The sequence below is a fragment of the Taudactylus pleione genome, unplaced genomic scaffold (assembly GCF_031769625.1).
Source record: "Taudactylus pleione unplaced genomic scaffold, aTauple2 ptg001027l, whole genome shotgun sequence".
Taxonomy (NCBI): domain Eukaryota; kingdom Metazoa; phylum Chordata; class Amphibia; order Anura; family Myobatrachidae; genus Taudactylus; species Taudactylus pleione.
In genome coordinates, this window is record NW_028285428.1 from 2,510,058 (window position 1) to 2,536,323 (window position 26,266).

Below are 26,266 nucleotides of genomic sequence, written 5' to 3' on the forward strand. Positions count from 1 at the left end.
TATTATGTTTCATTATACTTTGTATCATTTTGAAACAGGAAATTGTTACTCTTGTATAAAATATCACTGATGTTACTAAGAGAAGCTGCAGAGAGGGGGGACACTTGGCTAAGCAGCGCAATGGTTAACGTTAACCCTCTCCCTCACTTACGCTCCACCTAGAGGCATTTGCGTCACTGGGAGGCTCCTGTGGTTGCTGCTGTGCTGCCTCAGTCAGTGCTACCAGTGCATCTCTGCAAAGCGCAGGGAGAGAACGGCTGCTGGAGTTCCCGGGATTATAGCCTACTATCACATACATACCACATGCATGCAACATACGTGATGATGCAGGGGAAGGAGAGGCGGAAATACTAATGATAGGACTGCGCTTTCTTGCATGGGTACAGCCAGGGTGCTTGCAGCCCTGGAATAGTGAGGGAATCCCCAGTGGAGTGCGTGGAAAGGCATTGCCTGGGAAGTAGCAGGTGCTTCGAGGGACCACAGCAATGCCACACAACATGCTCCTGCAAACTTGAATAGGCTTTAACGTCTGGACTGAGGTTGCGTTTTCGAAAGCAAATAAATAATATAAAAAATAAGGGGGGAGCGATATTGCAGAGATGTCAGAGCCCGGATTGGACTTTTCCAAAGTGGAAAGTTTTTTGGACAAGCATCCAGACCTGTTTGAGGATTACCTGATCAGGAAAGGGAAACACTACATGGTGGAGAAGTGGCTGAAGAGGTACCAGATGACCAAAACTCTTTCCAACTCTAGCACGGATGACAAGAGTAAGGAGTGTTGGGGGAGCAGGGGGGACGGTCTGCAGAGGAGAGCATCTCAAAAGGAGCTGAGGAAAAGTTTTGCCAGGTCCAAGGCCATTAACGTCAACAGGACCTATGATGAACATGTCAACTCCAGGGCCCAGGAACCCCTGACCAGCATGAGGAGGAGAGCCTTGCTGAGGAAGGCCAGCTCCCTCCCGCCCACTACTGCCCACATCCTCAGCGCCCTGTTAGAGTCCAGGGTCAACATCCCCCAGTATCCATCTACTGCCATTGACTACAAATACCACCTGAAGGAGCACAACGAGAGGGAGTTTTTTCTGGAACTGGTGAAGGACATCTCCAATGAACTGAACCTCACCAGTCTTTGCTACAAGATCCTGATCTTCGTGTGCATCATGGTGGATGCTGACAGGTGCTCTCTGTTTTTGGTTGAGGGCTCTGCCAACAAGAAGAGCTTGGTGTCAAAGTTTTTTGACGTGCACGCAGGGACCACCCTACTGCCATCCTGCAGCGTAGAGAACTCCAACGACGTCCAGGTGCCCTGGGGCAAGGGGATCATTGGTTATGTTGCAGAACATGGGGAGACGGTCAGTATCCCTGATGCTTACCAGGTAGGTCATGGTGCCTCACTGTGGGCATACAGTTGCGGGTAGGGGGGATGGACGCATGGGAGACAACTATTAAAAAAAATTGATTGACAAATGCTATGCATAGACATGACAAAAATCAGGTATAATCAAGCAACCAGCACACCTACAGAGCTGGCTGCTATGAATGGAGGTTATATGGAAGTGACTACCTAGGCAGGGCATGCCATCTATATTTCATCATGGACTGGTAAACCCCAATCCTTGCTCACCCAGGGCTCTTGTGAGACCTAGCGACCTGATACCACTGAAGCTCTTGTCAAATATGCCCGTCAGTCACCCCTCTGCATTTTATAGCAGACCAGTGGTTGACAGCATACAGTAGATGCCCATCAGTGTTATCCAACATTTGTAAACTACACCAATCTGGTTGTAATGGGGATGGAAAGCTCATCTTTGTACACAGCTGTGTTACAAAGATTCTATTGGTTATATGTAAACCATGACTTGCATAGGTCTTGATTTTGACACTGTTTCTAAACACCTTATTATTTGTGATATTAATAGCAATAGCCAGTGAATGTGTTACAAGAGTAACATTACTAATTACACCGTTTATAACACCCAGGTTATCTCATATACATATAGTATGTGTGTGTTCTTACATTGGATGAGATGATGTTACAATTAATCTGTCTCTGCTTTGAAGGCCACCTCTTGCATTATTATTATTATTACCATTATTATTTATATTATTGCCACTATTATTATTATTACCATTATTATTTATATTATTACCACTATTATTATTATTATTATTATTATTATTATTACCACTATTATTATTATTACCATTATTATTAATAATACCTATTATTTATATATATTTTCATATTTTGTAGGACATTTTCTTTCATGTTTCTTATATATAAAATAGTATAATTGTTTTTTTTTAAAGTATTTTACTGCCATTCCTTTTACTTTTCATTACACCCCTCTATGTTGTACACGGAATATACATGGTAACTTATTACAGATGCTCATTACAAATTTGCCTTACATGCAGTGCGCAGTAGTGGATGAAAGTGCTGTTTTTATCATTGTTTATGCTTTTGCTGGGGCTAAGCATTCTGATCCTATCAGAGGGCTCATTCCCAATTCACTGACCTCATGTTCTACAGCGTTGGTTCTCTGCATAAATAGTAGTGTCATGCGCTTCGTGACTTGCAGTGTAGCCAGAAAACACTTTGCACCGTCTGCAAGCCATTTACCAAACCATGCAATATTGTTTCAGCTTGTTTTGCAAATGTTCCAGGAGGTGATTTACGTATTGAAATAGAAGAGAAGAAAGTAAGTTTCCCACTGGTGTAAACCCTGGTAACTTTGTTGCCTTTGATCTTTTAGATAATTGACCTTACTAGTCAGCTGGAGTTTGGGATCCCAGATTTTATATTTATCAATCAAGGATAGACCTTTTGAAAACCTGTAAATAGTTTATATTTAGCTAATGAATTATGGAAAAACTACGCTGCACTGTAAAAATCTCATTTATTTAAGTGTGCATAATTGGAAGCTATCATCTCCTTACCATATAATTGTATAGTTGGAATCGGTATGAGATGTCGCGCTCGAAATCCAGGCTGTTGAAATCCTGACGCCGGCATCTCGAAAGGGTTAACATATCAACACTAGTTGGTCGGTATGCTAAACCTTTCCCTCTCCCTACCCTAACCCCCCTGTTTGGTGCCTAACCCTAACCTCCCCCCAGGGGTGCTTCTAGAAAGGAGGGGGCCCATGTGCAGTCTCCGACATTGCCCCCTCCTCTCCGCCCGGCGGCAGGCAGCGCACTGAGCTGAGCGTGGCCAGCGCTGGAGTTATAGACTCTGGGCACTAGAGTGTGCCCAGAGTCTATAATGAATGCACAGGTCACGGGGGAAAATGGCGGCGACGCCCATTTTCCCTGTATTGCGCATACAGCGGGAAAATGGGCGCCGCGGCCATTTTCCAGTTGTTTTACAGCGTCGGACCCCCACGCCAACGTGGGACTCCGGAGAGGTAAGTAATATTATGGGTGCAGGGTGTGCGGTGCGGGGCCCATGCTCCCCGCACACCCTGCATCCATTATAGATACCCCCCTGCTCCCCCCCCCAGTGCCTGAACCTAACCTCCCCCTCCCCGGTGCCTAACCCTAATCCTCCCCCCTTAATGCCTAAACCTAACCCTCTCCCTAGTGCCAAACCCTAACCCCGCACCCTAAACCTAAGTCCCCTAACACCCAGTCGGTCGGGATGACGGCGCCGAGCTTCTGACCGGCGTCAGGATTTCGGCGCCAGTGATAGGAGCATCGGCATCCAGACTGCCGGGATGCTGAATGCATTCCGTATAGTTATATCTCAGGATATGGGTGTATTAAGTGAGGAGGGGGGAGCATGTGTACAGTAGTCTCTTTCTGGGCCCCCTCCTCCCTAGCCAGCGGCTCACGAGAGTAGATTCTGGCACTGAGCCAGAGTCTACTGTGCAGATCTCTGCGTAAAATGGCACGTCGGCCGCTTTTTCAGCGATTTTTCAACTGCGCATGCACAGGTTGCCGGCCAAATGGCCACTGCACCTTTTTTTTCCCAACGATTTGTGCAGCGCTGATGTCGCAGGACTCCAGAAAGGTAAGTTTTGAATTACATGGGTGCAAGTGTGCGGTGGGAGCCACCCTGCACCCATTATGGATTGACACTGTCTCAGGACCATAGTTTATGGCAGGCCAAGTCAACCAGTAGCTTTTCAGCTTCGGTGGAACTACAAGCTCAACCATGCTTCTGACAAGTTGTCCACAGCTGGAATATGGTCTTCCCCCAAGATCGTTAAGCCTAGAAATCTTCACTCTAGGGCAGATGCAGAGTTGAATGCAAGTAATTTTTTGCAAATGGATCTTTTTGGTTTTCGCTCAGTGCAGTCTACAGGGCTAAGCGTATATAAGTACTGGTGATGTAGAGTCAAAAGCAGCTCAGTCGCTCCTCCACTTGCGGCGAAAGGAGCATAAGTGGGGTTAAGAAGGTGTTTGCACATGGGCAACGTTCAGAGTCAGTGGCTGTCGAGGGAATTGTGTGCGATACAGATTTGTGTATTTGTGTAATTAAGACTTTTTCAGAAGGATGTTTTTCACCAGGACACTGACGATGATGATTATGAAAGTGTACGGATAGGGGCGTTCCGACCACAGAGCTGTATAAAACTTTGCACATGGGCAAATATCTCCTGCATGCAATATAGGAACAATTATGGATGACTTCAGTTCACATCTGTACCAGCTCATCTGTGTTTTCCATTTGTTAAGTCAGTATCATCGATTTTATAAGATTCTCTTATACCCCTTTTACACCAAAATCCCAGGTCTGACCCCTGATTTGGAACATGGTTCCAACACTGGTCAGACCACCAGAGCCGTAACTAGACTTTTTGGTGCCCTGTGCCAGAAAGAGCATTGGCGCCCCCCTACTTTTTAAAATGGAGATAACGCACCCAAAAAAGGGCCATGGCCTCATGGGAAAGGGCCAGGCAAGAGATAGGGTAGGTCAGGAGATGCTGAATGTAAGCTCCTATGAGCAGGGCCCTTTACCCTCTTGTGCTTCTCCTTACTCTACCTTCATCTACTTCTTACTCTCTACCAGGGCACCTAACACTTGGTTGCTTTGCATTGTTGTTTATCTGGGTGTTATGGTCGCGAATGTAGCAATGTATATTATCCATGTCCTGTATTGTATTGTACTGTACTGTAAGTCACTGTAAATCAATCTATATGTTTATGTACTTTGTAAGGCGCTGCGGAACACTTGTGGCGCCATATAAATAAACAATAATAATAATAATAAGAGGAAGCTATGAGTGAGAATGATATTTAACATAAAATTGACAGGGTCAAACAGCACCCCCTGCCCTGCGTGCCCTGTGCCATGGCACAGGTCGCACTACCCTAGTTATGGCCCTGCAGACTCCTTTCAGACCGTGGCTCCGATTGGGCAGCGTAAGTGGCATTATTTAAATTTCCCATATGTATGATTGCATAAAGCATTGATTGCATCTGTCATAGATGTTATTTTGTTTTATTATACTTCAATCTTATAGTAGATGTCTGTAAATAGCTGGCTTATCACTATGTAGGTAAAATTGCAAATATTACAAAGAATGCTTTATGCCCACCTTGCCTCTGTTTCGAGAACCCTACAGCATATCGCCCATTCTGCTACAGTACTTCTGGAATTCCCTGTCATTTAATATGTTGGGGGTTCTAGGCTTTGGTACAAAGCCACCCACTTATATCTGGCAGATTTATTCTCTGTCATTTAATATTTTTCAAACTCACCAGCCCCTTTGTGATTCATGAACAAAATCAACATGATTTCCAGTAACCTAAACCTCATTGAGTAAATACCATTTATTATATCCTACTTTTATGTGGCGGTCTATAAAATATTACTGTCCCAAAACACTTTGCATTTTAGAAAGCAATTGACACATGATCCAGCCATGATCTGCTGTCATAGCAGCATATATAATTGTTTAGACAAAAATCATTTTCAAGTTTTTACGTTCTACCAAAATGCTCATTTTAAACATTAGGTATGAGTAATATACAATAAAATGCTACTTTGATTGTCCTGTTTTACAAGTAATTTTACCCTGTACAAAATGGCCTTCTCACATTTTATTTCTCCAATTCCAATAATGCACAGGTTCTCAAACTCAGGGCCTGATTCAGAGCCGTTCGCTATTTGCGGACGGTCGTTCCAAAAAAGGGGCCGGCTATTTAAATTGAGCGCTCGCTCTTTGCGGTTTGTTGACGCCTCTATGTCTGAGCAAGCGAACGAAAAATGCGCTCGCTATTTTGTAAAGACGCCCCTTTGCCATTCGCACCACACATCATCTCCGGTATTTATTAGATTAATCGGGTACATCGAAAGGCGTATGAACTGCTCGCAGTGCTTGTGGTAGGTTTTTCTTACCGCTATCACTGCGAGCAGTTCAGACTAAAAGACAACCAAGTGACGTGGTCGATGACGCTCCTTTACTCATTATGCACTCCCATTAAACGCCCTTTTTACCGTTAGGCACGCCTGCGTTCGGATCTCCATTTCCCCATTTTCAAGCACCTTCCCCTGTTACCACCCACAAACGGTACATTCTATCAATCAAATTAACAGCTGTTTTGCGAGCGCACGATTTCCGACCGCAATGACTGGTTTGCGCATGCGCAGTTGTGCGAACATCGCTCATAGCGAACGATCGGCTGCTTACGAGCGGCTCTGAATCAGGCCCTCAGTCCTCAGGACCCCAAACAGTGCATGTTTTCCAGGTCTCCTCACATAATCACAAGTGAAATAATTAGCTCCACCTGTGAATCTTTTAATATATGTCAGTGAGTAATGAACAGAGCCAGCCCTAGGCATAGGCATTTCAGGCAAATGCCTAGGGCATCTCGAATGCCCAAGGTCTCGAAACTATTAGCGACGCTGGCAGTGGCGTAACTTCTTCCCAGACACCCGGAGGCAAGTTATAATTTGGTGCCCCCCCTCCCCCGTCACAGCCGCTGACACTGTAATGTAGCAATTCACATGCAGACAGACTATAGATAGACGAAGGCAGCAGCTGATGGTCTGACATGGAGCTCTCCTCTAGTGTCTTGTGGCTTCTCAGTGCTGGGAAGGGGTGCCACGTATTGGGCGGCTGTGACGGTACACTCTGGGTACATAGTTACAGCACTAAGTATGGTGAATATATTGTGGACAATGGAGGAGGTGCCCCTTCAGAGCTGGAGCCCGGTGGCAGGCGCCTCCATTGTCTCCCATAGTTCTGCCCCTGGACACTGGTGCATTGCACCGGGTCCTACGAGAATGAAGGACCCAGCAGCCGGCAGTCAAACTGACTCATTATTACAGTACTATGCGGCGCTTCGGTTGGCTGCGGGCCGTACCAGAGAAGGAGGCGGTCAGACTCTGGCTGGAGGAGGAGGGGGCCCTCCCCTTCTAATCCTCGCTCTACCTGACCAGGCTGTCACTATACAGTCTGAGACCCCTCATGGGGAAGGGCCAGGAAAGAGATAGGGGAGGCCAGGAGATGCTGGGGTTAACAGAAGAGGAAGCTACAAATGAGAATGATAATAAACAGGAAAATTGACAGGCCTAAACAGTGCCCCCTGCCTGCGGTGCCCTGTGCCATGGCACTGGTGGCAGCACCCTAGTTATGGCCCTGACAGTATGTGTGTGAGGAGTGTGTTTATATTATCTGTGTTATGTTATATGTGGGTCACTGACGTTCTCTGTGTTATATGATGCTCACTGCGGTGCTCTCTGCATCATATGGCGCTCATTGTATCGCTGTCTGCATTATATGGCGCTCACTGTGACGCTCTGCATTATATGACGCCTCTGCATTATATGGTGCTCACTGTGACGCACTCTCCTTGATATGGTGCCTCTGTATCATATGGCGCTCACTACGATGCACTCTGAATTACATGCTCACTGCGACACTCTCTATATTATATGGTGCTCACTGCGACGCTCTGCATTATATGTCGCCTCTGCATTATATGGTGCTCACTGCGACGCACTCTCCTTTATATGGTGCTTCTATTATATGGCGCTCACTATGACGCACACTGAATTACATGGCGCTCACTGCGACACTCTGCATTATATGTCCCTTAACTGCGACACACTCTGCATTATATAGCTCTACTGATACTTTGTGCTGTGAGACTACGCCCCTTCCTCATGCGTCCACGGCCATTTTTAGGCCGCCCGTCTTCTGTGTGCGCAGATAGACCCTTGCTTGCTATTTGCACCTGAGCTCACCACTCACTAGTTCCGCCACTGGACAGCGGCAAGTAAAATGGCCATGGGACGGCATGATGCGCATGCCCAACAGCAGACACTCCTCGCGGCTCCGCCACTATCAGCCGCCCAGCAACCATCAAGTCCAGGAGCTGGAAAAACAAGCAGAAGTGGCCACAACTACCTCCTTGGCCATGAAGAGAGTGAGTCTAGAGCAATATCGCTAGCAGCGGGACCCGACGGACGCTGTCACTGATGACACACATCATCAGCGACATAGCGGGTACGCGCTGGCCAATGTGGATGATAAGTCCGATCCGCCGGATCAGACGACATATTGCCTAGTGTGTACCAGACATAAGGGCCCCATTTAGTAACAAAGCTAAACACCAGCAGCATTTTTTTTGTTTAGTATGGCAGTGATACAAACTAAAATGCCACTGGTGTTTATCAATACTTACCCCTCCGGTGAGATACAGTGAAGTCCTCCACATCGGCCACGTCCTTCGCTCAGCTGCTGGCAACTTAACACTTCCAGCGATGGGCCAGTGGCGTAACTAGGACATGGTGAGCGGGGCACATGCCCTGGGCGCCGTTGGACCGGCGGTGCGCCGTCGGCCACGGTACCAGCCTGTCCTAGTTAGCCAGTGAGTGCGGTCAGCACTACACATTTACACAAGACTGGCACTAGGCTTCCCAGCGCCGGTCCTGTGCTGCACAGACGAGCCCCTTCCCTCCCCCTGAGCGCTTGCCCAATAGCGCCAGGAGGAGGATGGCAGCCGGGCTCATGCAGTGCATTCTAACACACACATCGACACCAGCATGGCGGCGGTGTGTGTGTGTTAATCAGCAGCCAATGAGAGTCAGACAGACTCTCATTGGCTGCTGCTGCTACACACACATCTCTGCCAGTGCTGGCGGCGATGTGTGTGTTAAACAGCAGCCAATGAGAGTCAGATAGACTCTCATTGACTGCTGCAGCGCCCACTGCAAGAGCCGGCTCCCTTCCGGCTCCTGCAGTGGGTAATGGGAGAGACGTCATGACGTCTCTCCCGTAATGCAGAGCGCCCCAGCCCGGGAGGACTGACGTGCCGACGGCGGCGGGAGCCGGAGCGTGGATTCAGGTAAGTATTTTTATTTTATTTATTGTTTTATTGTCAGTGTGTATTTGTTGTGGGGGGGGGTCTATTACTAAGGAGGGGACTACTACTGGGGCACTGCTTCGGGGGGGGGGGGCACCACTACTGGGGATTAATACTGGGGGGGATACTACTGGGGTCACAGCATTGGGGGTGGCAACTACTGGGGGCACTGCATCATGGGGGACCACTTCTGGGGGCTACTACTGGGGGTACTGCATCAAGGAGGACTCCTACTGGTTGCACTATATAAACGGCACTATGTAGGGGGACTACTACTGGGGGCACTGCATTGGGGGGGCACTACTGGGGACTACTACTGGGGGGACTACTACTGGGGGCATTGCATCAAGGGGGCTCCTACTGGGGGCACTATATAAAGGGCACTGTATAGGAGGGACTACTACTGGGGGCACTATATAAGGGGCTTACTACTGGGGGCACTGCACAGGGGGGACCGCTACAGGGGGCACTGAAAAGGGAGAACCACTACAGGGGGCACTGCATAGGGGGGATAACTACTGGGGGCCTGCATAAGGGGAACAACTACTGGGGGCACTGTATAAGAGGCACTACTGGGGGCCTGCATAAGGGGGGGTCACTACTGGGGGACCTGTATAAAGGGCACTGCATATGGGGATCACTACTGGGGGCCTGCATATGGGGGATCACTACTGTGGGCACTGTATAAGGGGAATTAATGGTGGGCTGCATAAGGGGGACTATTACAGGGGGAACTGTGTAAGGGGCACTGCATATGGGGGATCACTACTGGGGGACATTGTAAAAGGGGCACTACTGGGGGCCTGCATTAGGGGGATCACTCCTGGGGGCACTTTATAAGGGGCACTACATATGGGGGATCACTACTGGGGGCCTGCATATGGGGGATCACTACTGGGGGCACTGTATAAGGGGAACTAATGGGGGGCTGCATAAGGGAGACCACTACAGGGGGCACTGTGTAAGGGGCACTGCATATGGGGGACCACTACTGGGGGCCTGTATAAGGGGAACTAATCGGGGGCTGCATAAGGGGGACCACTACTGGGGGTACTGTATAAGGGGCACTACTGGGGGCCTGCATAAGAGGGACCACTACTGGGGGCATTGTATACTGGGGGTACTATATAAAGAGTACTACTGGGGGCCAGCATAAGGGGGACTGTATAAGGGGCATTGCATAGGGGGGACTGTATAAGGGGCACTGCATTAAGGTGCATATGGAAAGAAATGTTCCCAGTGACAAGAAAGGGGTGTGTGCAATGTTGACACTCCCCATTTTTCAGCGGCCATGCCCCTTGTGACCATGCCCATTTTTCGCCATGCGCGCCTGTGTGAGGGGGAGGAACTACCTCACTTCTTCACTTTCCACCCACTGAATAGGGGAAATTAACCACCCGAATTTACAACATTACTACACATTGGTCCTTGTTGTTGTTTTTTCTCTCTTTTTCATGTTGTTGATCATCATCGAAACATTTGATCAAGCACACTGAATTGCTGCATGTAACGTTCCATGGTATAAGTATCATTTTGCCTATATGAGATCGATCTTTTCTATACAATCATTGTGATATTTTGCCTGATTATATATAGATTATTGTATCGCCTTTGATACTTTTTACTCCATATTCATATACACTATCTTTTTACCTGTTGTTTGGGCAGGTTCCTGTCTAAAGGATTGGGCTGATATTAATTAAATTTAATTTTCGTGCGCCATAATCACTATTCCTATATATTCTCATATATTTTACAAACATTGTATTAAAAAATATTTTGTTAAAAAAAAAATATATATAATATATATGCTTATGGTATGTCTCACCTCCTCTGGGTCCATGTGTAACATTCCTCCCACCCCCCAGTTGCAGTAAATCCCCCATCGGCAATGGATCTCCAGTGACATAGGTGTATTTATAATGAGTGCTGGGTGTACACGGGCCCCTAGGTCCAGGGGGGCACTTCACCGCACACTCTGCACCCAAAGTATACTTATCTCACTCCTCCGCGATGCCATCTTCCCTGTGATGTCTTCGGGAAAATGGTGCTGCGCAGTGACAGCAAAGCCTCTGCTCTCTGGTGCCCATGTGTCAACTTCCCAAATATCACTGGGAAGATGGCGCCGCAAAGGAAGGAGGGCCCCTCTTGTCGGAGCTAGGTAAGATGCCTGGTTGGGAGGGGTGCTGTAGATGGGCCCCCATTGGGTGTTAATATGCCCCTGCCCAGTGTCATTACCCCTCCACTCCCTTAGTGGTAATAGATCCTCAGTGGCATACTCCCGCTACATCAGTGCAGCGCAGTGGTGGCTCCAGAGGTGGGGCTGCTGCATAGTCCAATATTCAAATAGGGAAGCCACACCAACTGCCAGTGAGTCCTGGCCGGTGATGTTTGGCAGCATTTGGGGTGGCAGTTGGTGTGGCTGCCATATTTGAATATTGGACTTTGCTGCAGCCTCACCTCTGGAGCTACAATGAGTGCAGGGGAGCCAGAGTAGAAAGCGTAAATACTCTTTAAACAAAAGTGTATTGAGCAGGAAAAGCCCAAATGGCTGCGACCGCATTCCTTGTAACTCTACCAATTAAGTGGTTAAAGAATTGAAGGATAAAATCATAATCATCTTCATAACAGGCTACAGACATCATGTAAAAGTACAAATGGTGACTGCTAAAGGCTTATAGGGCAAAAATTTAATAGGGTGAGAGTTTAGAAAATGTGACAGTTTAGCAGCACTCTCCCACATTGGTCAAGTTTTATCTTCAAAATGGGAAAAACATCTGGATGAGAGTTGAAACCGTGAGAGTATTTGAGTCTGAAAAATATACTAGTTTGCTCTGTCGCTTTGTTCTCGGACTCTATTACATTGGCCGAGTTTAAAAAGTGTGAGAAAACTCTCACATTCTCTAACTGTCACCCTATTACATTTGGCCCATACAGTAGGAATCTGTAATCCAATAAAATAACAATGCTTCAAGCAGAATTGCCAGAGAAATACCTGTGGAACCTATTATTTCCGATGGAGAGACAGGGACTGGTGTTGATTCATTTGAACTGACGAGCAATATAGAACAAAGTGACACGACGGATCTGGAAGTTACAAACTGTATAAAGCAGAAATCTTGGTGCTCTTCTGAGGCCTTTGTCCTGCCAGAGACCAGATGTAGGCACATTTTTAAGAAAACTCAGATGAAAGGAGAACTTCATTATGCCAGGGAGAATTTCTGTGAATATGACAGAAAAAAAGACTGAAGCAAATGTGACCCTCACCACTGTAAGGGAATAAGAAAACGGACAACGAATAGAGACAGTGGCCTAAATATGATAGCAAGTGCTGAGATGGGGGCACTGCACAGGGGGGACCGCTACAGGGGGCACTGAAAAAGGAGAACCACTACAGGGGGCACTGCATAGGGGGGATAACTACTGGGGGCCTGCATAAGGGGAACAACAACTGGGGGCACTGTATAAGGGGCACTACTGGGGGCCTGCATAAGGGGGGTCACTACTGGGAGCACTGTATAAAGGGCACTGCATATGGGGATCACTACTAGGGGCCGGCATATGGGGTATCACTACTGTGGGCACTGTATAAGGGGAATTAATGGTGGGCTGCATAAGGGGGACTATTACAGGGGGAACTGTGTAAGGGGCACTGCATATGGGGGATCACTACTGGGGGACATTGTAAAAGGGGCACTACTGGGGGCCTGCATAAGGGGGATCACTCCTGGGGGCACTGTATAAGGGGCACTGCATATGGGGAATCACTACTGGGGGCCTGCATATGGGGGATCACTACTGGGGGCACTGTATAAGGGGAACTAATGGGGGGCTGCATAAGGGAGACCACTACAGGGGGCACTGTGTAAGGGGCACTGCATATGGGGGACCACTACTGGGGGCCTGTATAAGGGGAACTAATCGGGGGCTGCATAAGGGGGACCACTACTGGGGGTACTGTATAAGGGGCACTACTGGGGGCCTGCATAAGCGGGACCACTACTGGGGGCATTGTATACTGGGGGTACTATATAAAGAGTACTACTGGGGCCAGCATAAGGGGGACTGTATAAGGGGCATTGCATAGGGGGACTGTATAAGGGGCACTGCATTAAGGTGCATATGGAAAGAAATGTTCCCAGTGACAAGAAAGGGGTGTGTGCAATGGTGACACTCCCCATTTTTCAGCGGCCATGCCCCTTGCGACCACGCCCATTTTTCTCCATGCGCGCCTGAAGCAAATTTGACCCTCACCACTGTAAGGGAATAAGAAACTGGACAACTAATAGAGACAGTGGCCTAAATATGATAGCAAGTGCTGAGATGTCAGCGACTGACTTGTAAAATTTAAAGTGGCAAAATCAACCTAGTTTTGCATTCAAAAGAATTGCTGCTTTAAATCTTGCGGCTAAGTAGCAGAAACCCCGGCACTGGCCGCAACTCAGACTGTAACAGTTGGGCCACTTTCTGTCTGGGCATCACATCACTGTTGTAAGCACAGCAGTGGAAACGTGTGTTCAGCAGCGCTGCAGCTGCAGAAATCAGCAATACAACATCCTTAATAAAACCACTACTAAACCAGCAGATAAGGATGGAGAAGATGTATTTACAATACCATCCCACCTCAGAATACCGGTGTTGGAATCCCAACAGTAGTCGGAACCAGTGTCGGATCCAGGGGGGGAGGGGCGATCAGAGCGATCGCCCCCCGTAACACAGCCACTGTTCACTGTACAGAGCAGCCGGAGCCCGGGGGGGTATGCAGTTGGGAAGCCGCCGGACCTAATCCTGACAGCCGGCTTCCCGACTGCTTTATCCCGGCGAGGGTTAAATTACAGGAGTCTAAATCTAGACGCCTGTCATTTTACCGACGCCTGGAGACCGGCGCCTGGCATCCCGATCAAAGAGATGCCGAGCGCCGCTGCGGACAGCCGCGGGTCGGGAGGGAGGGATAGGTTTAGGGCTCCCGGGGGGGACTTAGGGTTAGGCACCCCCCCCGGGAGGTTAGGGTTAGGCTAGGGGGAGGGTTAGGCACCCCCGGGGGTACTTAGGGTTAGGCACCCCAAAGGAGGGTTAGGGTTAGGGGGGGGAGGTTAGGTTAGTAAAAACTTACCTTTGGACGATCAGGGTTTTCAGCCATGTTGGCCAGCCGCTGTCGGGATTTGAACTTGCGTCCGGCGGTAATTCATACCGATTTCGCCCAGGGGACATACTGTACCATTTATGATTAGTAACGGGTGATAACAAGAATATCGCTCATTGATAAATCTGGGCCTTAATATGTAATACACAGGATAGTGAATAATTTGGACCTATTATTTGGGAACTCCCACGTTGGTTGTCATCTAATTGGTTTGTAGTGAGGGTAATACCAGAGACTCTCTGCTTTCATCATACACCAGTAGAGAGTAACTGAAGCTCTATTGATTCAAGAAACATAAATGACCAATGGCTGAGAGCTCCATTCAAATCTGTAGTATATTCCTTAAATTACAGCGCAATATTGGTTAATGTGCTCCCATAGAGGTCAATGTACTTTACTTGTGTCGAACACATTGAAATAGAACAAGAAGCTTCCCAAAAAAATGTCACAATGCAAATGTATGCATCAAATGTATATATATATATATATATACATTTTTATTATATGAGTATATTTTATTCGATTAGTTTCATCCAAATCGCCGAGTGTAGTTATGTTGCCATCACACACACAATATAGATCCTTTCTGAGTCGCACCAGCCGACTGAGACGTACTTTTTGTCCGACAGCAATAAATATGTTAAATTGCACTTATTGTTCTTGAAGTATGTTTTTTTAGGTGATATGTTTGTTTTTTCATTCTTTCTATGGCTTTGCTGATTGCACATGTATTTTTTTTTTGCTAACTGTTCATGTATGTGAATTGGTGATAATAAAGTTGCATTAAAAATGCAAGTCAGGTGTAATGTTTACTTGCCAGAGGCAAATACATGGCTGAAGTTACAATTGTGTGAAGGTTGAAAACCCCTTTAGTTTTTATTCATAAACTATGTACATACTTACTGACTTTCTTTCAGGAGCCGGCGGGAGAGTATGCAAGTAGGACTATATAATATAGGATACAGGGGCCTATTCATTAGTGAAGGCTGTATGGCCTCCGATGCTGAAGTTTTGGACTCGCTGCAAGGGATACTTTATTATCCAACTTGCAGGAGGGGAAGCCTGACACCAGAGCAATTCATCATTGCTCCGGTGAGGGGACAACTGCTCCGAAAAGCAGTTGTCGCCATGTAAAATATCGCAGCTGCGTTACTTACCTGCTCCCCATCGTCACGGCAACGCATGATTGACCTCGGATCACGCATGCGCATAGCCGCCGGTATTGAGTGAGGAGCGGCGGAGGGATCCGCTCGGATCCCTCTTCGCATCCCCGGGAACTCCTTCCCATTCAGTTTTCGGAGTTTTCTGGTCCGGTAACTTAAAAATGCGCATGGTTACCGGACCATTTATCGTTTGATGAATAGGCCCCACAGTATTGCTATTATAGATGGTGGTTTATCACACACAGGAGCAGATGTACTAAGACTTGGAGAGAAAGTGGAGAGAGATAATGTACCAACCAATCAGCTCCTAACTGCTATTTTACAGGGGGATGTAGTCAGCATCCCGGTCAAAATACCGTCGCCAGAATCCCGACAGCGTTGGGTTTCCGGCACCAGAACCCTGACCGACGGCGTCCCGAAGGTAAGTATCGAAATAGGGTTAGGCACTAGGGGGGAGGGTTAGGGGGAGGGTTAGGGTTAGGCACTAAGGGGGAGGGTTAAGTTTAGGGTGCGGGGAAGGGGAGGTTAGCTTTAGGCACTACGGGGGAGGAGGTTAGGGTCAGGCACCGGGGAGGAAGGGTATGGGTAGGGGTATGGGTTAGTGGTAGGATACTTACCTAATGGTGTCGAAATTATGAATGTCGGCATGCCGCTGTCAGTATTCTGACCGGCGGCACCCCAACCAATCGGCTCCTAACTGCCATGTCATAGGGTGTGTTTGAAAAATGACAGTTAGGAGCTGGTTGGTTGGTACATAATCTCCGTTCACTTTATCTCCATCCAAGGCTTAGTAACTAGACCCATTTGTTTGAAAAAATTACCCGATGATTAGGACCTTACTGGTTGGTACTTTATGCGGCCTATTCATCATGTTAATTATCGGGACCCCGATAATTAACATTCTAACTCACCGCTGCTACCGGAGCAATCCATCATTGCTCCGCTGCGGTGACAGCTGATGTGATATCAGCTGCCCCGAGCGAGCAGCTTCACTTCTCCTTTTTGGAGCAGTGAATCCTTTCACTGCTCCTGTAGGAGCAGTGACTGGAGTGCACATGCGCGACCTACAGGTCACGCATGCGCACAAGAGCCCCAACACCCGGTGGAAGGAGCCAGACAAGGACCCGAACCTTCTTCCCATAGGGAAGGAGCAAGCTCCGGAAATATTATATTTTCGGAGCTTGATGAATACTGTCCCCATACTAGTGTATGGGGACAGCAGGCCATTCCGCCAGAGGAAGGTAAGCAGGAGATATCTGTGATACTAGTGTATGGGGACAGCGGGCCATTCCGCCAGAGGAAGGTGAGCAGGAGATATCTGTGATACTAGTGTATGGGGACAGCGGTCCATTCCGCCAGAGGAAGGTAAGCAGGAGATATCTGTGATACTAGTGTATGGGGACAGCGGGCCATTCCGCCAGAGGAAGGTAAGCAGGAGATATCTGTGATACTAGTGTATGGGATTAGCAGGCCATTCCGCCAGAGGAAGGTAAGCAGGAGATATCTGTGATACCAGTGTATGGGGACAGCGGGCCATTCCGGGAGAGGAAGGTAAGCAGGAGATATCTGTGATACTAGTGTATGGGGACAGCGGGCCATTCCGCCAGAGGAAGGTAAGCAGGAGATATCTGTGATACTAGTGTATGGGGACAGCGGTCCATTCCGCCAGAGGAAGGTAAACAGGAGATATCTGTGATACTAGTGTATGGGGACAGCGGGCCATTCCGCCAGAGGAAGGTAAGCAGGAGATATCTGTGATACTAGTGTATGGGAATAGAAGGCCATTCCGCCAGAGGAAGGTAAGCAGGAGATATCTGTGATACCAGTGTATGGGGACAGCGGGCCATTCCGGGAGAGGAAGGTAAGCAGGAGATATCTGTGATACTACTGTATGGGGACAGCGGGCCATTCCGGGAGAGGAAGGTAAGCAGGAGATATCTGTGATACTAGTGTATGGGGACAGCTGGCCATTCCGCCAGAGGAAGGTAAGCAGGAGATATCTGTGATACTAGTGTATGGGGACAGCAGGCCATTCCACCAGAGGAAGGTAAGCAGGAGATATCTGTCATACTAGTGTATGGGGACAGCGGGCCATTCCACCAGAGGAAGGTAAGCAGGAGATATCTGTGATACTAGTGTATGGGGACAGCGGGCCATTCCGCCATAGGAAGGTAAGTAGGAGATATCTGTGATACTAGTGTATGGTGACAGCGGGCCATTCTGCCAGAGAAGGTAAGCAGGAGATATCTGTGATACTAGTTTATGGGGACAGCGGGCCATTCCGCCAGAGGAAGGTAAGTAGGAGATATCTGTGATACTAGTGTATGGGGACAGCGGGCCATTCTGGGAGAGGAAGGTAAGCAGGAGATATCTGTGATACTAGTGTATGGGGACAGCGGGCCATTCCGCCAGAGGAAGGTAAGCAGGAGATATCTGTCAAACTAGTGTATGGGGACAGCGGGCCATTCCGCCAGAGGAAGGTAAGCAGGAGATATCTGTGATACTAGTGTATGGGGACAGCGGGCCATTCCGCCAGAGGAAGGTAAGCAGGAGATATCTGTGATACTAGTGTATGGGAATAGAAGGCCATTCCGCCAGAGGAAGGTAAGCAGGAGATATCTGTGATACCAGTGTATGGGGACAGCGGGCCATTCCGGGAGAGGAAGGTAAGCAGGAGATATCTGTGATACTACTGTATGGGGACAGCGGGCCATTCCGGGAGAGGAAGGTAAGCAGGAGATATCTGTGATACTAGTGTATGGGGACAGCTGGCCATTCCGCCAGAGGAAGGTAAGCAGGAGATATCTGTGATACTAGTGTATGGGGACAGCTGGCCATTCCACCAGAGGAAGGTAAGCAGGAGATATCTGTCATACTAGTGTATGGGGACAGCGGGCCATTCCACCAGAGGAAGGTAAGCAGGAGATATCTGTGATACTAGTGTATGGGGACAGCGGGCCATTCCGCCAGAGGAAGTTAAGTAGGAGATATCTGTGATACTAGTGTATGGTGACAGCGGGACATTCCGCCAGAGAAGGTAAGCAGGAGATATCTGTGATACTAGTTTATGGGGACAGCGGGCCATTCCGCCAGAGGAAGGTAAGTAGGAGATATCTGTGATACTAGTGTATGGGGACAGCGGGCCATTCTGGGAGAGGAAGGTAAGCAGGAGATATCTGTGATACTAGTGTATGGGGACAGCGGGCCATTCCGCCAGAGGAAGGTAAGCAGGAGATATCTGTCAAACTAGTGTATGGGGACAGCGGGCCATTCCGCCAGAGGAAGGTAAGCAGGAGATATCTGTCATACTAGTGTATGGGGACAGCGGGCCATTCCGCCAGAGGAAGGTAAGCAGGAGATATCTGTCATACAGTATCTCCTGCTTTACCTTCTTGATGAATGGGCCGATAACTTAATTTTCACAATTGCAGGTGAAAATGTGCATTTTCACCTGCTTTTGTGAAAATTAAGTGATGATGAATAGGCCCCTATCTCTCTCCAAGGCTTAGTACATCTACCCCGATATATTTAGTGTTTTTGTATTCTTAGTATTAAGCATTTATTTGGGTGATTAATGAGATTGCATCATTAGATTGATAACACAGGTCTGCGAAATTTAAGGTATTGAAAGCTTTTTTAATAATACTTTTATATTCTTAATTATACTCCTGTGTACATCAAGAAATAGTATATTAAAAAAAAATACCACATCACATTTACCTATAAGGGGGTTACATACATTTTTAAGAAAAAACAAGAAGTTTAATTGTTTTTGACATATTTATTGTGGAATACGAAGAAGTGTAGATGATATCACTGTGTTTTTGTCTTAATTACATAATAAAATAACAATATATTCAAACAATAATAAAAACAAAACCATAATTATTGAAAAAATATCTATATATTTTTTTGTCTTCAAACTTCGTTTTGTCATTTTTCGCTTATAAGCTTTTTCTTTGTCGTCTCTGTGTATCATCCAGCAGCAGTCAGTCATCATGCTGACGTCCCAAAGACCCTGGTATCTTCTTTCTACATCTTTAAAGTCTTGGAACCGTTCACCCTGTTCTTCACTGTAGTCTCCGAGATTATTTGGGAAATGCTCAATATGGGAATTCAAAAAATTTAACTTTAAACTCATATTGCAGCCAAGGTTTCTGTAACTATTAAGCATTTCCCTGACAATTTCTTTGTAGTTTGGATCCTTGACATTGCCTAAAAATTTTGAAATCACTTGTACTGTATGAGTGGTGTGTACTGTATATGTACTGTGTGTGTGTAGTGTGTACTGTGTGTGTGTGTGTGTATGTGGTGGTAGGCAGGGGTTAAGATGAGCTGGCACAGGGCAAAACTGTGTTGCATCTGTTGTATTTGGTTCCACCTTCGCCAGCTCACCTTGTAGTTGTTGTGTGTGTGCAATGTTTCTTTAGACAGTATAGGGTTTAGGCCCTTTGTAAATTTCAGCTCCAGGCCCATGTGGACCTTAATCTAACGCTGGGCAGGGGGCGAAGTTTTATGACGAGAACTGAATTGCAGCGTTCTATACTACCGACTGAATTCATTTAAGACAATATTTTATAATAAATGTAGGCAGAATACATTTATTTCTTTAAAGAATATGAAAAAAATGACATTCATAAATACACGTTTGGCAGAAATACATGATGTGATATGCAAAATTGGGAGTCATTTTCGTGTTCAGAAGCCAAAATTCTATAAGTATCAAATAAATTCGTTAAAAAAGCTTTTTCATCGCAGACCTGTGTAATTGCTGATTTTTAGTCAGCCTGTTCTATATTATGGTTATATTAATGCAATATATATAATATAGTTCCATATACTTTACCATGGTACATTTCCATGCTATATACAAGCTTTTTGTTTTTATTAAATAACATGTTCTACCCTCCTTGATATTAAAGCTGTGTTTAAAAACCCCCAAAACAAATCATCTGGGATTATCTTCATTGAAAGAGGAATGTTGCTGAAAGTTTCTGGATCATGGTATTAGTTAAAGGTGAAACAGTCAAAGCCAGTTAATCTCTCTGGGACATCCACATTCCCTGTGTTTTTAAAAGCAGCGATCTTGTAAGACAGATTTGCGTATTGTTTGTCTAAAAGAGGTTGTTGCCATTTTAACCCTTGGACTTTTGAGGATCAGTTTTTCTTTGCAATTAGTTGCCCTGAAAGTGATCCATTTAACCTTAAATTTCCCAAAACTAGTAGTAGAATCGCAATTTTAATTTTTCTTCACAGTTTTGGGACTAATACAGCTCCTTGCGTGCCACTTCATAGGAGGAGTGTAGTAGGTAATACCGCCGGTCGCATGGTCGGTGGTTCAAATCCCGACAGCGGCAGCCCGACAAGGGTGAAGATCCCGATTGTCCCTTAGGTAAGTATCGCTAACCTAATTCCCCCCCCTAACCCTAACCCTCCCTTAGGGATGCCTAACCCTAGCCTCCCCCCCAAGTGCCTAACCTTAATCCCCCCTCTAAGTGCCTAAACTTAACCTCCCCTTCTCCGCAGCCTAAACCTAAGTCCCCCGGGTGGGTGCCTAACCCTAACCTCCCCCCGGGTGTGCCTAACTCTAACCCCCCTCCCCCTAGCCTAAACCTAACCCTCTCGGGGGGGGGGGGTGCCTAACCCCAAGTCCTCCCGGGAGCCCTAAACCTAACCCTCCCTCCCCCTGCGGCTGTCCGCGCGCGGCTTACCTTCGTTCGATATGCCGGGCATCGGTCTTCCAGCATATGGTTAATGACAGGTGTCAACTTTTCGACGCCTGTCATTAGTACCACACCGGGATTAGAAAGTCTGGAAGCTGGCGGTCGGCATTTAGACTGTCGGCTTCCAGACTACATCCCCATAGGAGAACATTGTTTTCTTTGTTCTCCAAGTGCACTTGAAATTGTATTATGCTGGCAGATCCCTAGAGAGAGAGGAAGTGGCTTTGATCTGCAGGAAATCAGGCATCCAATGTTAGGTTAAAGAAATACATTTCTGTTAGTGTAGATTTCCATGTACTGTATACATTTTACATGATCTGGAAACATGCAGATCTGAGTATGCATTTTAGAGTTATATGATCTCCATATTCTTAAAGGTTTTCTTATTTCAGAGTTATACGCTAACCTGATAGTTAGAGCACACAGGGGCGCCGAGACGGGGAGGAGCGGGTACTAATTATCTGGGCCCGGGTCCAATGTTGCCCCCTCCCTCTTACCTGTCAGCAGCCCAGCATATAGTGCTATGTGCTGGGCTGCTGTGGCAGACTGCTGGCTGCTGCTGAGCAGAGGCAGCAGTCTCCTCCACTCTGCCTGTGGTGGGGAGTGATTACACTGCTCGTGTCCCCTTCTGGATTGGCACTGGGCTGAGGGGCTCACAGTGCCCCCTTCCAAGCGGCACTTCAAATAGTTTTTTCTTTTTCTTCTAAGGGGGTGTGGCTATGACTCCATGCGATTAGGCCAAGCCCCCTTCCCTGTTCTACGGCCCTGAGCACACGTCTCCGATGTTTGGGAGTCTGCGCTTGCGCGGGACTAGCTTTGCGCATGTGCACAACGGGTCCTGCTATCTCGCACACAGTTCCCTCAAGCCTCTGCCTGATTGACAGGCAGAAGCATTTGGAGGGCGGGGACAACCTGTGTTCCCGGAAACAGGGGCCGAGGCCAGGGTCTGCGTCCATGGATGCAGACTTCCTGGTCTCGCAAGCAGCCAGAAGCCAGCCAGCCTGCGTAAGCTGAGGCTTACTCAGCTGGTCGCTGCCGGGGAACATGCTGACAGGAGGCGTCTACTCTCTTCAGACGCCTCTTGCAGCATTAGTATTTTAGATGGACGGTATTGCACAGCTTCCTGTGTGTGACTGCGCAATACCATCCATCTCTGAATCAGGCTTATAATATTTACTGGAATTGGAGATGGATGGTGAGAATTCTGACCACATTACAGTATTAGGCTATGATAACATAGCATTCCATACTTCCCCTATATCTTCCTGCCTGTCACCAACGTCCTTCCATGCTGAGCATGGGGGGAGTGAGCAGTAATTGGACTGTTTGTGAGCCCCCCTCCTCTGTGCGAGAGCAGTGTCAGGTGAGGTGACTGTCAGCGAACCTGCAAGATAATAGGTTTATTTGGAACTAGGTGCTGAGAAAGGGGAACAGTGGTTGTATTATCAAGGAGGAAATTTTTATATAATGTTTGTGGCAAGAGAAGGCGACATGGCCACATGCAAAAAGGGCGAGGTAATTTCCTCCTGACCTTCTGGGGTTCCAATCAATAGATCTACAATAAAAAAGGTTGACAGTGTCTAGGTAGACACCAAGTGGTAGATAGATACAAAAGTCGACACACAAAAGGTCGACATGGGCGAAGATCGGCAGGTAAAAATTGTTGACATGGTCAAAAGGTTGTGGAATGGTCGACACAAAAAAATTTGATAGACACATGCTTTTTCATTTATTTTTAGTGTTAAGCACTTACTGAAGGGTTAGGCTGCAGAAGGGATGGTTAAGGTTAGCCACTTAACCTGATGGTTAGGCACTAGGAGGGATGGTCAAGAGTAGGCACTTACCAGAAGGTTAGGGTTAGGCACTAGGAAGGACAGTTAGAGATAGGCACTTACTGGAGGGCTAGGGTTAGGCTGTAGAAGGGATGGATAGGGTTTGGCACTTACCCCAACGGTCAGCGTTAGGCACTAAGAAAGACGGTTAGGGTTAGGCACTTACCACAATGGTTAGGGTTGGGCACAAAGAAGGACAGTTAGGGTTAGGTACTTACTGGAGGGTTAGGGTTAGGCACTTACAACAACAGTTAGGGTTAAGCACTAGGAGGGACGGTATGGCGTTACCGGAGGGTTAGGTTTAGGCACCATGAGGGAGGGTTAGGGTTAGGCACCAAGGAGAGTGTTAGGGTGATGATTAGGGTTAGAAAATAAAAAAAAAAACACGTGTTGACCATTCCAATGTCGTCCTTTCACCATATCGACCTTTTGTACCTATCGATCTTCATTCATGTCGAGCTTTTGTGTGTCCATCCTTTGTAAAAGGCGACCTATTGATTGTCTACCAATTGGTGTCGATCTTTTGACTATCTTTCTCATTACTGTAGATCTTTAAATCCACACCCAACCTTCTGACCCAACAAAGCTTTCCTAATTGGGACACCAGGATGTTGCTCTCAAATTGGGGCCGACCCATCTAAATAGGGACATTTGGTGGTATGTACATTTTGGACTGGAATCAGAGTTGCACCCAAATCTGTTTTGTGGACAGGTCTTGTGATTATTTGCACTGTGCATGTGTCCAAGCACCACACATTTATGAGCAACTACGGGGGATTCGCACATCTCACCATACGCATCTCAGTCATATCTCCACTGGATCCTGGATATGTGTAACTGCGTGGCAGCAGGACACCTGCATGTCGGCTATGTGTTTTGAAGGCATCATGTGCACGGAGACGGAATCGTGTGCTATGGCAACAGTGCTGTTATAGTCAATGGGGAAGTGGTTCGTACAATGAGCAGGCCTGTAAAGAGCTGGACCGGGCCCCAGTACTTTCTGGTGGCATGGCCTAATCGAGGGATCACAGATCTTATCGTAAGAGCTATCCTTTGTGATTTTCTTCATGCATACCGGCGTTATTTACGCCGGCATGCATGAGATGAGTGGCGGGATGCATCACATGCAAAATGCTATGCTTGATGCAACCCGACCCATGTGCGATACCCCGCATTTTCCGAGGTCTCACTTTCACTGGTGGCAGGATGCGGGCACAGCTATTTCGGCTGTCAGTAACTACACTCCTCAAAACTCATTTCAGGAGCATAGAAGAAAAAAATGGCAAATAAATTACTGTTGGAAGGAGGACAAGAGTGACAGTTGGAGGGATGACAAGAGTGACAGTTGGAGGGAGGACAGGAGCATTAGTGGAGAGACACATGCAAGGGTGAAGTGACTGGAAGTGTAGAGGAAGCCACTGAGAGGTACTGAGATTGAGTTTGTACAAAAGAAGGTTCCAGATCTACACAGCCTGCAGAAGCAGAGGAAAGCTGTAATTGAAGCTGTTGAGAAGCACAGAGTGAGATGCTACAATCACAAGAGACAAGAATAGTCTGCCTGAAACTTGTAGTGCCACAGAGTTAAAATCATACTTGACGACTCTTCCAGCGATGACGCAATTGACGCTGAATCGTCTCATCATAGCCCCGCCCCCTGCTTTACAATGTCCGTAATCTCTGTATTATATAGTGGGGGTGGAGCAGTGATAGCGCAATCGCCACACCGTCTGGACCTGGCTGCCCCCTCCCAGGGCATCCACAAAGTCGGCAAGTATGGTTAAAATGTTCTTGGATGAAACTGTATAATCTTCTGAAGAGGAAGCTATATCCTGAGACACTTCCTCAGATTCTGGTGAGAGAAAATCATTTTATTTATAAACACCAGAACCTGTTGTCCTGTGATAGACATTGCTGAATTAAGTATTACAAAATAACAGCACTGCAACACATGATCCTTTTCAGAAAATGCTTGTAGCCATAGGGATCATTGTGCCTTATGACCACTGCATGGAAATGATACTAATGTTCCCATTTGAATTTATATATCTGTTATATATTATATATATATATATATATATATATATAACAGCTTCATAATGGGTGTAAAGTGCAATCAGGGAGATTGCTAGGCTCTTCAGGGAGTCAGGGAGATTGCTACTATTTCAGGGAGTCCCCTGACAATCAGGGAGGGTTGGCAAGTATGGTCCCAACTGTGCACACAATGACCCCTAAGCGACCCCGGGTGCCATCATACAAGTCACCCATAAAGGGTTCCTAGTCTGTAAGAGCCTCCTGGACATTTCAGATACAATTTATTTCTTGAGTATACGGTGTGATAGTTTATTGGTTATTGAAAGCCCGATTGCATAATAGCTAGTAGGTTTGTTGGTAAGAGCCACTTTATCCATATTGTGGTAATATTTAGTAGAAAACATTACATATGCAAATGTAAGATTGCTTTAGTGGAAACTACATTCAATGTTATTTGCGAATGTCTTACTAATTAAGCATTTTATCATAGTGACCCTTTTAGTCTCTGTTTAAGATCTTTAGAAATACATCTAAAAATATTTTTTTATTTTATTTTTATTTTTTTTCAAACTTTCTTTATTCTTCAGAGCACAGACAAACATAGTATCACAATTCAAGCTGAGATCCCATATAACATATACCAATCATACATATAATAACCAATCAATTTGAAAGACATAAAACAATTTGTTTCTAAATAGTGACAATGATGGAGGCAATGGATTAATACATAATTGGAGTATACTCTTATGGGCCACTACAGATATTATCATCAGTAATTTCTTACTTTCAGGCGGAGCCCTAATATCAGGAGGTAAAATGCCTAATATCGCCCATTCTGCCGATAGAGGTAAGTAATTAACCAGACAAGACGAAGCATATCTATTAACAGATGACCAAAACTGTGTTATCAGAGGACATTCCCATATACAGTGGACAAAGGTTGCTTCATCCGCACCACATTTAGGGCAAGTACTAGTGTTCTAGAGTCCCATCATAAATCTGCGATGAGGGGAAATCTAACCATTGTGGCAAATATGATAGAACGTTTCCCTA

General features: G+C 46.7%; 1 protein-coding gene across 1 annotated transcript in view; it reads left to right on the forward strand.

Annotated features, from left to right (window-relative positions):
• Nucleotides 1-599: 599 nt before the first annotated feature.
• Nucleotides 600-26,266, forward strand: part of PDE11A (phosphodiesterase 11A) — a 713,048-nt gene continuing 687,381 nt past the window's right edge. Inside the window, exon 1 of the mRNA XM_088461200.1 lies at nt 600-1,376. Coding sequence (XP_088317326.1) covers nt 600-1,376 — 777 coding nt within the window. The remainder of the gene's footprint in view (nt 1,377-26,266) is intronic.